Source organism: Ochotona curzoniae, unplaced genomic scaffold, assembly GCF_017591425.1.
Source record: "Ochotona curzoniae isolate NIBS_2020 unplaced genomic scaffold, NIBS_Ocur_1.0 contig_2723, whole genome shotgun sequence".
Lineage (NCBI taxonomy): Eukaryota > Metazoa > Chordata > Mammalia > Lagomorpha > Ochotonidae > Ochotona > Ochotona curzoniae.
In genome coordinates, this window is record NW_024465573.1 from 1,609,934 (window position 1) to 1,628,295 (window position 18,362).

The 18,362-nt window shown below is 38.7% G+C and overlaps 2 protein-coding genes across 2 annotated transcripts; both read right to left on the bottom strand.

Annotated features, from left to right (window-relative positions):
- Positions 1-5,334: 5,334 nt before the first annotated feature.
- Positions 5,335-6,270, bottom strand: LOC121154229 (olfactory receptor 8G1-like). The gene has a single exon (XM_040977182.1). It carries the CDS (start codon positions 6,265-6,267, stop codon positions 5,335-5,337), a length of 933 nt encoding a protein of 310 aa, XP_040833116.1. The 5' UTR covers positions 6,268-6,270.
- A 9,666-nt stretch (positions 6,271-15,936) lies between these two features.
- Positions 15,937-16,872, bottom strand: LOC121154230. Its single transcript, XM_040977184.1, has one exon. The coding sequence runs from the start codon at positions 16,870-16,872 to the stop codon at positions 15,937-15,939; it is 936 nt and encodes a 311-aa protein (XP_040833118.1).
- Positions 16,873-18,362: the final 1,490 nt, after the last annotated feature.

The following is an 18,362-nucleotide window of genomic DNA, read 5'->3' on the forward strand; positions in this document are numbered from 1 at the left end:
TAGATGCTAAGAATAGAGTATGTTGGTAACTGCAACCCTACTTGGTAGTGCTCCCAGATTGTAGGGGGTTAGCATGGACAATAGAGTTAAAACAGACCCTGCTATGTACGCCAGCCATCCAGGTAATAGGATGGATTTGCAGTTGGGGTAGGCCTGGAAATATACAAAGAGCTTCCTGAAATCTACATATTATCTTTGCCTTGGAGAAGGAATTCACATATTGTTTGCCTTTGATTACCAGAGCCCAGGCTACCCCAGCATGCCACTGTTTTGAAAGCAGAGCCACTGTTGGGGAATATTCTGCTGTACTCTATGTAGCCTTCTATGTAGCCATATTCCTTAAGTCTCGAAATACTTACTTATAATTTGAAAAAAGCTACAGATATTCTAACCCAAAGAAACATTGCAAAACAACTGTGATATCAGTATTGAAAGAGTCACTGCACTTCTCAAGGGTCACAGAATGAGCAAGGTAGAGGGTGGTGGTATCCTACAGAACTAAGGAGACAAGGAATCAGGCTCTTGAACACGAATCCCCATGACCTTCCTTCAGCCCATCTGTATCCTCTCACCACTAAGAGTTGCCTGCTGACAATGCATGCTGAGCCTTGTAATGCGCCCCCTTCCTCTAACCCGCATTCATTGTTGGTCAGTGTCTCTGTACACCACCAAAGAACCTGAGGACGTGTCTCCCAGTGGTCCTCATTTTAGTAGAGAGCTTCTCAACTGGACATAGGAGGTATCTGCCACAGTGTGTGGCCTAGAAAGTCCTTGCAGTATATAAAGCCCTGTTGTTATTGGCTTCTGGAGTTCTTATTTCAGCAGAACCTGTCTCCATGGTCCCTGCACTAAATATGATTATAATCATTTTTGAGGAGCACTGTGATCAGTGGAACCGACCTGAGCTGTCCCGAGTTAACTTGTAGTGAAGTCATGTCTAAATTTCATTGGGTCCATCGTCAGAGTGGCCACAGAGTCTCAGCTCCAATTGCATTGCTCAGTACACTATTAGAATCTCACATTGCTATGTGACATTGTAGAGTGGCAAACACACTGAATGTATTCACAGAATTCCCAAAACTATTCCCATAGTTCCAAGTGAGGAGCTACAGTTGAGTAATTTCTAATAATAATACAACATTGCATTAACAAAATAGAACCAAAGCCAATGGAGTTTACTAAACTTTCACCCCAAGGCTTACATTTAAGAAAGCGTCTTTTCCTATAGTTACATGAATTGATCAGTCAGATGCATATGTATCATCATGAGTGTGGGGCTCAGGGATGAAAGGCTCACTAATTTGACCAAATGGCAACGAACAGTCAAAGTCATTGGTGAGCAAGATGGTGACCAAGGACAGAGCCCTGGATGTGAACCAGGGCAGGTGTCAGTTCCTTTCAAAGAAAGACTGATTGGCCAGGGTCATTTTGCTCACCTGCCCCTGGCCTGTGGGATGTGACTCCCGCAGTCATGCTCCTAGTAACTGGCTACTAGTTCTCTCCTCCTGGAATTCCTGGGATTGCTGGCCTGAGGCTCTTCATTACCCCATACACAAAACTGAATTTCCCAAATAAATCAGAACTGCTTAGACATTTGCCCTGTCCATCTGTCTGTCTCTCGTGCTGGGAGGCTTGGTTCTGGGCATAGGACTAGTCCAACACTATGTAAGACAGATCACTCATCCAGACCAGGTGGGATATATCCCTGACATGCATGGATGGTTTAAGATGCACAAATCAATAAATGTGATACATCACATCAACAAAACAAAGAATAAAAGCCATATGATCATCTCAATAGATGCAGATAAGGCATTAGATTAAATACAACACCACTTCATTCTAAGAACCCTAAGCAAGACAGGCCTAGGAGAAACATTCACAATCAAAACTGTGTATAAGAAACCCATTCCCACACCACACTAAATCGGGAAAGACCTGTCTCCTTGCAAACGTGCAACAATACTGCAAGAAATAAAGCTGAAGGACAGGAGCTGAAAGAATTTGAAATACATGGCTTAAGATTGATTGAGGGGACAGAGGACTTGACACACTCTCAGGGAAGCAAGTGGACAAACGACTCCCTACACCAGTTGGTAGGTTTCTTCCAATACATCATTGCAAAGATCTGGTGCATCTTTTGGTAGAGAGGAAAAACAAATGGAAGGGAAGAGAAGGGAAGGGAAGGGAAGGGAAGGGAAGGGAAGGGAAGGGAAGGGAAGGGAAGGGAAGGGAAGGGAAGGGAAGAGAAGAGAAGAGAAGAGAAGAGAAGAGAAGAGAAGAGAAGAGAAGAGAAAAAGAAAAGAGAAAAAGAAAAGAGAAAAAGAAAAGAGAAAGGTCACAGAAATACAATAACATAATTGACAAGGTCTTGGTGTTTATCCTACATGTTTTGGATAGTGCTGTTGCAGGTGTTCGACCTTCCTCCTCTGCTGGATTAGCACAGAAAGCTTCCCTGGTAGCCCAATCCAAAGCATGTCTTCAATGTGTTTATCACCACCTTTCCAGGGAGGTGGCTACTCAGAACTTGGGAGTTCTCATGCCTCTGGAAAAGTCAACCTGTGAAAAAAATTGCGTCACACTTTGAGAAAAAAAGAAGGATCACAACCACTCCCTGCTTGCCACACTACTAAATTCCTAAGCCTAAGCATGCTGAATTACAAGGAATTCCCAATAAAGAATGGAAACTTTCTTCTAAGATCTAGAAATACCCTAGGATACCCACTTTCACCACTTCTATTCAACATCATGTTGGAGATCCTCACTATAGCTATTAGGCAAGAAACAGAAATGAAAGGAATTAAAATTGGAAAGAATTAAATTTATCTGTGTTCATAGACAATATGATTCTATACACAGGAGAAGCACAAAAATCAATTAAGAGACCATTGGAACTCAAAAGTGTTTGACCGACTAACACAATACAAATATTAATGATCATAAATCAATGGCCCTAGTAAGCACACATAATTCCATGAATGAGAATGAACCCAGTACAGTCCCCCTTAAAACAGTGGATTAGAGCCCTAAAAACTTTGGAATAATCCTAACCAAAGACATGGAAAACCTCTATGATGAAAAGTACAAAGCAATAAAAAGAGAAAACTAAAACGTTTCTGAATTGGAAGGATCAACATTATCACAATGTTGATATCACCAAATTTGTACAGATTCAATGATTCCAGTTAAAATTTCAGCAACATTCTTCTCAGAATTAGAAAGGATGATAGGAAAATCCATCTGTAAACACAAGAGACCACAAATGGCTAAAGCTATCCTGAAGAATAAAAATCAAGCTGGCGGAATCAGAATTCCAGATCTCAAGATATAATACACAGCAGTGGTAACCAAAGCAGTCTGGTACTGGTACAGAAGCAGAGATCAACGGAACAGAATAGAAACTCTCAGAAAACATCTCATATGTGTAGATCAAATGAATCTTCATCAGGAGCACTCAAACACTCCAGAGAAAAACCTTGAGTCTTCAGCAAATGCTGTTGGGACAATTGGATTGCAGCTTGCAGAAGTAAGTAGCAAGACCCCCACCTGTCAACTTCTACAAAAACAAGTTCTAAATGGATCAAGGATTTCAATCTATAGCCAGAAACCATCAAACTATTAGAAAGAAACATAGGAAACACTCTCCAAGATACAGGCATTGGTAAAGACTTCTTAGAGAAGTAACCAACAGCACAGGCTGACAGGGCAAATAGAAACAAATGGAATGACTTCAAACCAAAAAGCTTCTATACAGCAAAGAAAGCAATAAACAAAGTGAAGGAGCAACAAACCGAATGGGAGACAAAAATTTGCACACTACACAACAGATACAGGACTAAGATCCAAGATTTATAAAGATCTTCAGAAACTCAATGAGAGCAAAACAAACATGCCTGTGAAGACATGTATGAGGGAAATTGACAGTGTTCAACAGAACAAATTCAAATGGCTAATACACATATTAAAAAGCATATAGTTCCATGGACATTAAGGAAACACAAATGAAAAGCACATTGAGTTTCCATTTAACTATCAATAATACCTGCAAGTGGCTGTGGGAGGAAAGATAAACTACTTCATTGTAGGTGGGAGTGTAGGCTGGCACAGTCAATGTCGAAATCAGGATGGAGTACTAAGACAACTGAAAGTTGATTTATTGTATGGCCCAGCTGTCACAGTTCTAGGAACATATTCAAAGGTCATGAGAGAGTAACTTGCAATCCTGTAATTCCAACAGCACAATTAACAAAAGCAAAGACATGGAAACAACCCATTGGATGCGGAAGAGATTTAAAAAAAAAACAACTGGTACATCTACTCCACAGAATGCTTCTCAATCATTTAAAAGAATGAAATTCTTTCATTTGCAGGAAGATGGGCCCAACCAGAGATTGTCATGATCATTGAACAACTCTAATCCCCAAAGGACATATGTTCTCTCTCTGACAACAAAGCAAACTGCACACAAAAATTCAAGATCAATAGATATATAGACAAACATGTATCTACATATATTCATCTAGAGGAAGAATGTAATGTAAAATACCATATTGGGAAATGAAGATATAACTCTACTGCCAAATAAAAGGGCTCCCAATGAAACTGATAAATTTATCCTGACGATAGGATGCTGGGTGTTCTACCTCTGTCTATACGTACAATGTCACAGTAAGCTTTGATAATAATATGCTGGACTTTTGATTGATATTGAAGGACTATACTATTGGGAGAAAACAGGGGTGGAGGCATTGAGGGAATCAGAATGTTGGAACGGGGATATCTCAGAGCCTATGGAACTTTACTATGGACAATAAATAAACATATAAAAAAATAAACTTTATGGGGTAGGAGACAATGAGAGCATATATTCAAGCTTTTGAAGCAAATTCATTGCAAACAAGTAGGCACAAAGTCTTAAATCAATATAAGCCAGTTCTTGGACAGCTGGTTTTACAATCAAAGGAGATGAAGTCAATATACCAAAACAACATATTGACTCTCACAAATATTGCAGCATTTTAAATGACAGGAAGGATATGTAATCAATGCATATGTGTCCATCACGGGATAAAGGGAGAAAATATGTGATACAAATATATGTATGTGCCTGTGTGTGCGTTGGACACTATTAGCTCTCACAAAAGGAATTCTCTCATTTATGAAAATGTGGAGAAAATTGTTCTACGTAAAATAAGACACATAAATAATTGTAGAAATAAGTAACAAAATAATCTCAATTAACAAATATTATGAATGAATCTTTGCTAAGACATTTAATTCATGTATTATACCAATCAATTACATTATGTTAGAAATCATCATCCTTTTATAATTTCACAATAACACTTTTTTTGTTATTTTCTTTAAAGCAACACTGACGTCCTTATTACGAAGGCTGTAAATGATGGGGTTCAACATAGGCACAGCGATTGTATAAAACACAGAGGACACTTTGCTTTGGTCCATGGAGTTGACAGATGATGGCTGCAGGTACATAAATGCTGCAGAGCCAAAGAAAACAGCAACGGCTGAAATGTGAGAGCTGCAAGTGCTGAAGGCTTTGAGCCTGCCCTCAGTGGAGCGAATACGGAGGATGCTGCCAATGATGAAGGTGTAGGAACTAAGGATGGCCAGGATAGGGATGAAAATGTTAAGTGAACCAATACACAGAATCAGTAATTCATTGACAAAGGTACTGGAACAGGAAAGTTGTAGGAGTGGGAGAAGATCACAGAAGTAATGGTTGATCACACTGAGATGGCAAAAATGAACGTTAAGCATGTATCCTGTGTGAATTGCTGCATAAACCACACCTATAGTGCACACTCCTAGAATCAGGGATACACAGACCTGATGAGACATGGTAACATTGTAAAGCAAGGGGTTACAGATGGCAACATAGCGATCATATGCCATTGCACCTAGCATGTAACACTCTGAAATGGCCAAAACCAAGAAGAAGTACAGCTGAGTCATGCATTCTGGATAGGAGATGATGTTTTTCTCTGCCACAAAGTTGACCAGCATTTTAGGGATAATGACAGTGGATTGGCAGAGGTCAATGAAGGACAGACTGCCGAGGAAATAGTACATGGGAGTGTGCAGGTGAGAGCTGAGTGCAATCAGTATGATCATGCCCAGGTTGCCGACCACAGTGACTGAGTAGATTCCTAGGAAGAGGAGGAAGAGGGGCAGTTGGAGCTCTGGTTGTTCTGAGAGCCCAGCCAGGATGAATTCCTTCACTGTGGAGTGGTTTCCTGCTGCCATTGTTTCTTTCTGTTTCTAAAGAAAGAAGAGAAAACAAGTTGTCAGATAGATTATGTTGGTACTACCTTTTCCAGCTGACACTCCATATTTATGATGATTGTTTTTAATATTCTCCTGGTCCCTGACATTGTTGCTTAACCTTTGTCAATACTTAAAAACAATATGTGCTTTTGTTTACTATTCATAAACCATTCTTCCAGATATTAAAAAATCTAGTGACTCTAAATATTTTTACTATCTAATCTTTGAAAACATTTGATTGTCTGGTATTTTTTAATTTCTCAGTTACTTTAAACTCTAAGCAGAAATTTACAAATTCAATATTTAGAGAATTAGATGTGAATAAATACAACTGGCTCTTTGACAACTTTGAGGGAGCAAACTGGGTCTACCTGAAGTAATCTTCAGTTACTTGTGACTGATTTCTGGCAGGCATGTACACAGACTTTAGTTAGAATTTTGTATGTTTAGGTATATATCAAACAATATGGATTTTTAGTAAAAAAAAAGATCTCAGGTTGTTAAAAGTTATTCAACTAAAGCAATTCCTCTGCAGCCATTGTGCAGGTATGCTAGCTGCACTGGTCTAATCAGGTGGTTTTATTCCAGGATCCACTGTGCATTTTTAATCACAGCAGGATGGGTGGTGGGTATGGGCTCAGGCCTTGGTGTCAGACACCTTATCCAGTGTCAGTTAATGCCTGTGAGAGAGTGCAGTTGCCTCCTTGGGCCTTGACTACCATTTTCTAGAAGAAAAATAATATACCTCATAATAAACCTAAAGACTTATTCATTAGAAAGTGATCTCAATCATTACTGTCTTCATACCTAATAAGTTACATCACTTTTAAAGCAAACTGTAATTATCAGCTAAAGTTAGAGACACAAAATTTTATTGAAGGTTAATTTTGGGCCAGGTGTGATAGTTTAAGGGCTAAATCCTTGTCTTGCATGTACTGGGATCCCATATGGGTACCGCATCATGACCTGCCTGTTCCACTTCCCTTCCAGCTTCCTGCTTGTGTCCTGAGAAGGCAGTATAGAATCACACAAAGCCACGGGATCCTGGACCTGCATAGGAGACCCAGAGGAAGTTCCTGGTTCCTGGCTTTGAATCTGCTCATTCAGGCCTGTGCCAGATATAGAGAAAGAAGGAGATACAAAGAGAAAGATCCTCCATCTGATGATGACTCACTCCTGAAGTGGCCACACTGGCCAGAGCTGAGCCGATCCAAAATCAGGAGCTTTTTCCTAGTCTTACATATAACTTTTAATATTTCAATATATTCCTTTTTCTTCTTTTATTTGAATCAGGCTATACTCAAAAAGAGACACATACTGGGCCCGGCGCGGTGGCGCAAGTGGTTAAAGGTCCTCGCCTTGCACGCCCGGGATCCCATATGGGCGCCGGTTCTAATCCCGGCAGCCCCACTTCCCTTCCAGCTCCCTGCCTGTGGCCCGGGAAAGCAGTCGAGGATGACCCAAAGCTTTGGGAACCTGCACCCGCGTGGGAGACCCGGAAGAGGCTCCTGGCTTCGAATCGGCATAGTATCGGCCCGTTGCGCTCACTTGGGGAGTGAATCATCGGATGGAAGGTCTTCCTCTCTGTCTCTCCTCTCTGTATATCCGCCTTTCCAATGAAAAAATAATAAAAATAAATCTTTTTTAAAAAAAGAGACACATACTTATTAAATACAGAATTATAGAGGTGGTCCTCTATTCTATCAAATTGTGAGTAGCCAAATAACCGCTACAGCTACCACTGTGATAATCCAAGTGACATACACCTGAGTTGTGAAGTACATTTAATATGCAAATGTAAGCTTCTGATCCTTGCCAGGGAATGTGCCTGGAATAATCAACACGAGTGAAAAAGCTAAATGATAAAACAACTCGAAAAGAACACTGAGTGAAAACTTGGAGACCTGGGATAGTTTAAGATTTCATAGTAAAGAGTCACACAATTCACAGGCTTGTGAATTCGCTTAAGTTACAGAGTGCTAGCAATTACACAGCGCAACCAACATGCAGACATCAACACCAAAGGAAATGCTAAAGAGCCTAGATCCTCCTGATGACAAACATATTGGAAGAGCACTGATGCTTAGTTAAGCACCATTAAATCTTTTCTCGTAAAACTTTGAAGTATATACTCAGGGGCTCAATTTTGACTAAAGGAGTGGACTTTTATTTTATTATATTTGTCTGGGAGGAAAGGAGTGAATTAATACATTACCAATGGACGTGAAAATTTTACCCAAACTTTTGAAGTAAATCTAACCACATTTCTTTTTCTACATGAAAGAGAACAGAATAGATTTCATGTACCTCAATATGCAAATCTAAGATTGTATATCCCTTTAGCCCAACTCTCCAACACTTCTTTCAACCTCCCTTCTTTTGAGTTTAATTTTTGTGATAACACGTTTTTTTATTTATTTTCTAGTCTTAGGTTTAATCCCCCACCAAATAAAGTGTTCAACAAGTTAAAAGTAGAAAAACCACTGTTCTAAAAACACAAATATCACATGTTTTCTTTATTCATGATAGAAAAATACATTAAAATTTATGGATTTGAATAAAATTGGCATCCTGATAGTCAAGTACTGTTTATAGGTCTTGTCTATACTCCTACAGACACAGTGCTGTTTCTTTTACTTCTAGATCAACAACAGTGTAAATTTCTTTCCCCATTCCACATTACTTGCAAGTTTTGATATATTCAATCTGCAACATCAATAAAATATTTCATCAGTTCTATTTAAAGTTCTCATTACACAATGGAATTTCTGAAATCAACGAAACTTAACAAGTATTGATCTTCCGAAAAACTTTTTTTAAAAAAATTAAAAGTTACTATTATCAATGAACAGAATTGAATTATCTAAGACACTGTTGAGTATATGATCAGTTTTAGTAAATAAATTAAGATATCTTGATGTGTTTTCTGTTTAAGCTGGCCATGTATATTCACTCAAAGTGAATTCAATCACTCAATTGCATTGAGATTTTCCACATGTGCACTGTTTTCTTTTTGTCTTCAGCTCCATTATCTATTGAGAGAAGAATCTCAATGCATATTATTGAGCCTTCTGATTTGCTCATTACTTTCTTCATTTGGCCTTACTTTTGGGTTTAAGTGGTTGTCATTATGGAATATCCCAATTTGTATTTGGCAATTTCACTGTCTTGCCTAGAGCTCCTGCATCTGATATTAGCTTATTATCACAAAATCATCTTTAGTTAGCGTTTGCATAGAGTTTCATCTGCACTCTTTTCCCTGAGATCTTCTATATCTTCATTCCAAAAGTTGTGAATTAAGGAGTGAATTAAAAATTTAAAACCATTTGACATAAGAATAAAATAGTAACACGTTAGCATCAAGTAATGTGGGATACCTAGAACAAAATAAAGATGTATACACTGAAAATTTTAAGTAATCCTGGTAGAAATTTTAAAAAACCAAGTGATGGGTTTATCATTACTCATTATTACATTATGGAATACTGCAAGGACAGTATGTCACCCAAACACAGGGATATTTTCAATTTCACCAATTCCTGGCTGAAATATCCAAGTAGATAAAAAAGTATCTAATAAAAAGAAAACATCAAAGTCCTGAGTGGATACTTTAACTACTTATGTTCATCAATTAGAATTTGTGCAAAAGCTTAGCCTTATATTAGAACAAAGACAAGACAATGATTACCAAAATGTAACAAGTGATAGACTCTACGGAACCAAGCTGGCCATCATAACACCCTATCCTTCACACCGTGTCTACCTCTCTCTTTGAATCTGTGTGTGACACTGATATGTAGGATGAACAAACACCTTACTTTCTAGAACACAGCATATCTAGAACTAGAACTTTTTATGTCAAACTCAAAACTCAATTTCCATGTCTCATTTTGGATGAGTCATCTGAACAATGTATTTCATAGAGGTCAGTGGCATTGGGTCTGATAACACACTTGCAGAGGTTGGACAAAGATGATGCTTCTTCCTTTTTTTTTTTTTTTTTAAATTCAGGGATTTCCCAATGAAGCTCATCATCAGAATCACATAGGGAATTGCTATGAAAATAATGAATTTAAAATATAAACATAATTATACTGAAAAACAAAGTTCCTGCATCTTATCTATGAGCAAGAACTCAATCTTTTGAATAGCTGCAATGGACATTTTTGTTATACCTCTTTGAGAATTACATAGTTTAAGTGATTTGTTTCTGCACTACTTCTAAAACTATCAGCTTTGAAAACTATATGGTCTCAGATTACATATGAAGTTGCTTTCATTAAAGTAATACTATTTTTCTGATATTTCATAATGTGTTTTTTAATAGAACTAGGAAAATAAATAATACAAAAAATACTTTAAACAAAAAATCGAATCTCTTTCTGTTGTAACTTAGGAAAGCATTCAAAACTTTTGCTCTGTGATTTTACTTCACTTTTATTGTCACATGACTCTCTTAATGGTGAATGCCAGGCTTCCTTGTATCAAGCATCACAGAATTTTTCTACCACTTAGTACATGACTGTTGGGATGTGATGTGTTAACAAGCAATCAATGTTTGGTTGTATCTGTTGCTTCTGCTAAATTCACTTGTAAAGTACATGATCTTAATTTTGACCTTAAGATTAATTCAGGATAGAAAATATGCTAATAGCATAGATTATGTTGCAAATGCCTTTGGAACAGAAAATGAGTCATTTTATTGCTTATTTCTTCAGGTCTCAATTCAGTGTCTGTCCACTTGCTTCTCAATAGAGTTTAGCAAATAAAAAAAAAAAACTGAAAAGGAGATGATTAGAAAGAGAAAAAGAGTGGGAAGGGAGGACAGAGAGAAGGAAAGGCATCCTGATTCTCCCCTGGACACAGTGGATGGATGAGTAGTTTGTTGAGCCACGGTGTCTGCCAGCTACTTATTCTTCATAAAAACAAAAAGCAAAACTCAGAAAAAGAAGTAATAGATTTTAAAAAATATTTCTTTATTTTTATTGGAAAGTCAGATATACAGATAGGAGGAGAGACAGAAAGGAAGATCTATCTGATGGTTCACTGCCCAAGTGGCAGCAATGGCTAAAGCTGAGCCAATCCGAAGCCAGGGACCAAGAGCCTTCCCCTGGTCTCCCACATGAGTGCAGGGACCCAAGGCTTTGGGTTGTCCTCTACTGCTTTCCCAGGCTACAGGCAGGGAGCTGGATGAGAAGCGGGACTGCCAGGACATGAACTGGAGCCCATATGGGATTCAGGTGTGATTCCGGTGTGTCCAAGGACTTTAGCCACTAGGCTACCATGCCAGGCCCGGTAATCAACTTGTAAAAACATTGAAAAGTGATTTTCACTATTATTCTTAGGACATTCAATGTAAATAAACACACTGACTACTGACGCTATCCTTCCAGTTCCAGTTATCTCCTCACGTTCCACAGAAAAATCTGGCTTCTTTCAGTGCCTGTATTTTCTTGATGTACATTTATTAATTTTCATTTACTTGAAACGTGAAGGAAGAGTGAGAAAGACAGAGAAAGAAAGAGAGAGAAAGGTAGTGAGAGAAGCTGACAGAGATCTCTTTCGTTCACTGAGTCGCACTCTGAATCCCTGTCTGCTGGAGCTGGACCCAACAAGAGATTCTTGTGGTTAACTGAATAATTCTTGAAGAGAGACTACCATACCAAGAAGTGAAGATACAAAGCAATATGCACCTCTACTTCCAACTGAAATATGCATTCCCAGTGAAACTGCTAAATGTATAATAAATACATCTTCACAACAGGATGCTGGGCTTTCCACCATTGTCTACCATTGTCCATACCTACAATGTCAGGATGCACTTAAACAGAGGAATGACGGACTTGTGATTGTTGTTCAAAGACTATACTATTGTAGTAATATAAGGCAAATCAGTGGGAGAGAGAAAAAGGGGAAATCCCTGAGACTATGGAACTGTATAATAAAGTATAAACACATAAAAAATGATAATTTCCTGAGTTTTCACAGTGATTACTTCTGGACCTAATATTCTCAAATCACAAATTTAGGAAAATCACACTCACCTTTCTCTTGCCTGAGATCAGAAGGCCACGATTTGTTTTCTGTTTATTGTCTCTGACTTGAAAGAGAATGGCACTAATGCTAGTGTTGGGAGCTGCTGGTACCCAGGGTTTGGGACCTCTGTGGGTGAGAGGTCAGGGCCCAGACCTTGGTCTCTGAGTCCCTGGGTCAGCTTCTACAGTTGTCACAGGTCAGCATCTCTAGTTGTTCAGTTGGTGTCTTCCCAGGCTCAGGGCAGCAAACCTCTTCTCATCTCATAGTCACCTGAGTGTCTGCCTTGCTATGTAGGTTTGCCGAGGTATAGATCTGCCAGGAACAGAGCACCATAGAGACATGCGCTCTCCAAGGATTTTCATTTGTCAAAATTACCCCACTGAAAAAAGAAATGTCAATTGCTATTGTCCCAGCTGCCTGGCTTCTCATGAAGTGATTCTTTGCCAGTTCTCAAACTTTCCAATTAGTGGGAAGCTTTCAAGTGTAGAGATTACTCATAGTAATTTGCATATTCTGAGCTAACATATTTGAATTGGGTCTGAGGGTCTGTATGTTTTAATACTTATTTGATATGTAGAGTTACAGAGAGAGACAGAGAAGGGGAAATAAGGTGAAAGAGATCTTTCTGTCCATGGTTCACTGCTCCAAAGGCTCTAACTCCAAACCTGGAGGGCCAGAACTCCAACCTGTGCTCCTATGTGGATGTTAGGGGCCCAAGCACATGGATTATCTTCTACAGCTTCCCAAAGTTGCATTACCAGAATGTTAGATAGGAAATGGTGAATTTGGAACTCAAAGGCTACCTTTAGGGCTGGATGCGGTGGCCTAGCAGCTAATGTCCTCGCCTTGAAAGCGTCTGAATTCCATATGGCTGCCGGTTCTAATCCTAGCAGTCCCACTTTCCATCCAGCTCCCTGCCTGTGGCCTGGGAAGACAGTCAAGGATGGCCCAAAACCTTGGGACCCTGCACTTGCTTGGGAGACCTGGAGGAAGTTCCTGGCTCCTGGCTTCGGATCTGCACAGCACCGGCCATTGTGCTCACTTGGAGGGTGAATCATCAGATGGAAGATCTTCCTCTCTATCTCTCCTCCTCTCTGTATATCTGACTTTGCAATAGAAATAAAATAAATCTTTTTTTTTTAAAAGGCTACTTTTGTTTGGGATGTCAGCGTTTCAATGCGCAGCATAACCCACTATAGTGCAATAGCAGTCCCTTGTTTCTTTTTAATTTTTTCAAAATTAACTTACTTGAAAATGTAGAGTCAGAAACATAACATCTCATAACATCTCTGCTACACCATCAGTATGCATTTTTAAAGAAATATGTTCTATTTTTATCACAAAGTCAGATATATAAGAAAGGAGGAAAGACAGAGAGGAAGATCTTCTGTCTGATGCTTCACATCCCAAGTGACTGCAACGGCTGGCGCTGTGCCGATCTGAAGCCAGGATCCCGGAGCCTCTTCCAGGTCTCCCATGCAGGTGCAGGGTTCCAAGGTTTGGGGCTGTCCTTGACTGCTTTCCCAGGCCTCAAGCAGGGAGCTGGATGGAAAGTGGGGCTGCCAGGAATAAAACTGGTACACATTTGGGATTCAAGCTGAGGACTTTGAGACACTAGGCCATCGTGCTGGGACCATCAGTATGCATTTTAAAAAATGACCAGCTTTGGCTAAGGTTTCATGTTCGAATCACTCCGAGAATCAAATTATTTGATGAGTCTATTGCTTTGCCTTTTTGCTAAGGACTCTCACTTTTAGATTCAGGGAATTTCTTTGATGGCCTGGGTCCAAAGAGTATCTTCTGTCTTTCACACAGCAGTAGCTACTGGACTTTGGGATTCTCTAAAGATGTCACATGTTGTTTAAACTAATTCATCCCAGGTATTACTATCGTGTACTCTTATTTTCTCCTATTTTCAAATAAATAAAAATAAATATTAAAATTAGGCATAATAATTGGTACAGTAACAATAAAAATAAAACATATGATAAATGATACAAAATACTGTGCTCTTATCTTCTAAACAGTGTAGGAAAAATCCAATTAAAAGTGTTAGCTTGGGAAACATGGAAGGTAGAGAGAACACAGAGACACTCTAGTAATGTGGACATGTTCTTAACCTATCCGGAAGCCAGCCTGAGTCAGGAAGCACGTTCTATAATGAAGGAGACATAATGAATTTTGTTGATTCATTCAGAGAAAAGCAGGCTCTGGGTTCAAGGCCACATTGAAGACCAGCTGGCTAGCGTTCTGATTGAGCGGCCTGGGAAGTATGCTCAAGATGAGCAGGTCCCTCAGCAGGCTGCCAGATAAGCCTTCTATTTTGCACTGCCAGAAAGCTTTGATATTTGACATATGTAAACTCCATCACAAGAAAATCATAGAACTCCTTTCTCACATATGCTTCACATCTGGTTGCCAACTGAGCAAGTCCCTGGGATTCCTTTCAGCTGTCACACGATGAATATTGACCTAACAATTATGAGACAGAAGTCAGGTGAATGTTTGGGGTGCCATTTAAAGTCATAGTTTTCCTTCCTTCTCTTTCTCTCCCTCCCTCCCTTACTCTCTCTCTCTTTCGCTAAATTCCCTCCCCTCCACTGATTTCCCCTGTTATTACAATAGTATAGTCCTCAAAAACAGTTATAAGTTCATCTATTCCCTTGAACAATAGTATTTCCATTTTCTATTTGTTGAACTCTTCATTCAGGGACACATTAAGGCTTTGACTAGAAATAAAATTTTAAAAGTATTGCAAAATAAGAAATAAAGAAAAAGCGGGATGGAAAAACAACATACTGTAATTTTAGAATTGTGCCAAGTCATAACACTAAGCCTCCTCTTTTTATATTAATAGAAATATAAATTGAAATGACATCATCAGGGCCAATGAGACCATGGTGATATAAAACAAGTGGATTCAGATGGTAAAACAATGGCCATGATCTTGTTCCATTTTTTCTTTAAAACAGATTTGATATTTTTTTCATTGTATCAAGTGAAAATATCATGAAAATTATCTAAGAGATAATAATGGAGTCATGGATGGAAATGGAGATACTTGATGTGTAGAAAGGAATTCTCAAGGGTCCTTAGGCATACACACAGTTACTTTAGCCAAATATCACATTCAGTGATGTGGAAACTACTAGAATCAAAACTCTAGCCTCAATCACTTAGTTACTCAAATGAATAAGGTTCAGTTGTTTTTTATTTTAACCTGAAAATAATTTTAATTTCTTTGTGAAGGAATGTTACAAAGGACAAATAAATTAATTTATTTAAATTTGAGCCAAATTGCTTCATATTTCATAAAATCTAAATAATGAATGTGTGTTACAACTATCATTCTAATATTGTTCTTCCTGTTTTTCTTTCTTTTTTTTCAATTCCAGAGTTCCTTTATGGCCAAAACATCTCTGGATTTCATTATTTTTGTTTATCTAGACATAGTCATGACACCATAATTGCAAATGCAAGTCTAAAGGACAAATTACGGATATATCACATAGAGAGGCATTACTAAGATTTCGAAACTTTGAAAAAGAAAACCTAATTAACTACCTATCTACTCAAGTCACATGCCCTCTTCTGCAGTGTTGTTGATTCTTTTCATGAACGTGCTTTCTTGCAGAGGAGTTTCTTCAGTGCCAATTTGACATCCCTGTTCCTCAGGCTGTAGATGAGAGGGTTCAGCATGGGCACAGCAATTGTATAAAACACAGAGGACACTTTGCCTTGGTCCATGGAGCTGACAGATGATGGCTGCAAGTACATGAAAGCTGCAGATCCAAAGAAGACAGCAACAGCACAGATGTGAGAACTGCAGGTGCTGAAGGCTTTGGACCTACCCTCAGTGGAGGGAATGCGGAGAACATTGGCAATGATCAGGATGTAGGAGGCAGCGATGGTTAAGGCAGGAAACAGTATATTAAATGCACTTAAGCATAGCACTAGCAACTCATTGATGTAATTACTAGAGCAGGATAGTTCCAACAGTGGGAGAAGATCACAGAAATAATGGTTAATTACGCTTCTCTTGCACAAAAAGAGTCTCACCATAAAACCTGTATGAATTGTAGATCCTAGGATGCCCAAAACATAAACTCCCATTGTGAGTTTTAAGCAGAGGCTATAAGACATGACAGCATGGTAACGTAAAGGGCTACAGATGGCAACATATCTGTCATATGCCATTACAGCTAACATATGACACTCTGCAATGGCAAAAACCAGGAAGAAGTACAGCTGAATCATGCATTCTGGATAGGAGATGATGTTTCTCTCTGTCACAAAGTTGACCAGCATTTTGGGGGTAATGACAGTGGATTGGCAGAGGTCAATGAAGGACAGACTGCCGAGGAAATAGTACATGGGAGTGTGCAGGTGAGAGCTGAGTGCAATCAGTATGATCATGCCCAGGTTGCCGACCACAGTGACTGAGTAGATTCCTAGGAAGAGGAGGAAGAGGGGCAGCTGGAGCTCTTCTTTCTCTGTTAGTCCAGCCAGGATGAACTCGGTCACGATGGACTGGTTTCCAGAATTCATTTTCCTGCCTGCACTGTGTTGATCTAAAAGTGATATGATGGCATATTTTATTTTATGTGTGTGGAAACACATGCATACCTGCATTTGTATGACATGATGGAATATGCAGAAGAGAGAGAGAGACACTGTGGATATCATTTGCTTTTTTTATTTTGCATTGCAAGAAAGACTCAATGCAAGAATCTCTTAAAGTCCTGATAATCTGGGAAAGCTGATTCAGAGAGAAAAGCAGAGGAGTGATAGAAAGGACATTAAAGGAAAGATAATTCATGACATTTTAAAAGAAAGCACAAATGTTTGTAAAGTGTTGCCTGTCAGAGCTAACTACAGTTTTCAGGGCAGTCTTTGCTTTTCCTATAAGTGTGCTAAATGTCCTATGTCCATATCAAACATTTTGTTGATTAAGATTTTGATTTACTCAAAAAAGAAAGGTAGGCAATATTTTTTGGCACATGGTTCACAAATAGTACTTACTATAGTCCCAGATGTTTTTTCTTACTAGATTTCCATCTGAAAACAGGTGAAGGATCAGGTAGCTCTCAATTCTTTTCCGCTCGATATGGCTGCTTCGTACATAAGTTTCTTCATGCAGACCTGTAACTCCACAACGAAGAGCCATAACAACTTCTGGATAGCATTAAATGTAATGTAAAAGATTTTTTTTTCATGGAGTCCAACATGGTAGCCTAATGGCAAAAGTCCTTGCTGTGAACATGCTGGGATCCCATATAGGCTCTGCTTCTAATCCTGATAGCCCTGCTTCACATCCAGCTCCCTGCTTGTGGCCTGGAAAGCAGTAGAGGACAACACAAAGCGTTGGAACTCTGCACCCATCTGGGAGACCCGGAAGAAGCTCCTGGCTCCTGGCCTTATATGGAAGCAGCTCTGGCATTTGCTGCCCTTGGGGAGTGAATTTCCCTGCCTCTCCTTCTTTCCATAATTCTGACTTTCCAATGAAATATAAAATAAATCTAAAAAAAATAAAGATTTTTCATGAATTAATGGCTAGCTACTCTCACCTTAATTTGAAAAAAGGCAGAGAAGTAACATAATGTCATAATGGTTATGGTTTACCAATTGTCCAATGACACAAACTGTGATTGTTTTAAGTAAATTACATTTGATATCTGAATTGAGAAAACATTTTCTGTTCCCAAAACAAAAGAGGATTGATACACACTAGGTTTTTCCTATACAGATCATATTTTAAAATTATATGTGATAAATAAGATTCATTTTAAAATGATTGTTACATAGATTGCTAGAGGAAATCTAAAATATAGTTAGAAATCACACTATAAATTTAATACCACTCAACAGTATAATATGATTCAAGAAAACAAAATATCACTAGTTTGCCTTTTCAGAGCAAATGGACTCTGACAGCAAATCATAGTCAAAACTAACATTAACTGAATTAGTATTCTCCTGTAAGCTGCTAAATATAAAACTGAAAATAGACACGAGACAGCTGAATAGTACCTTATAAT

Bases quoted from the DNA above. Each gene is read 5' to 3' on its own strand.
- LOC121154229 (XM_040977182.1), bottom strand. From the start codon at position 6,267: ATGGCAGCAGGAAACCACTCCACAGTGAAGGAATTCATCCTGGCTGGG.
- LOC121154230 (XM_040977184.1), bottom strand. From the start codon at position 16,872: ATGAATTCTGGAAACCAGTCCATCGTGACCGAGTTCATCCTGGCTGGA.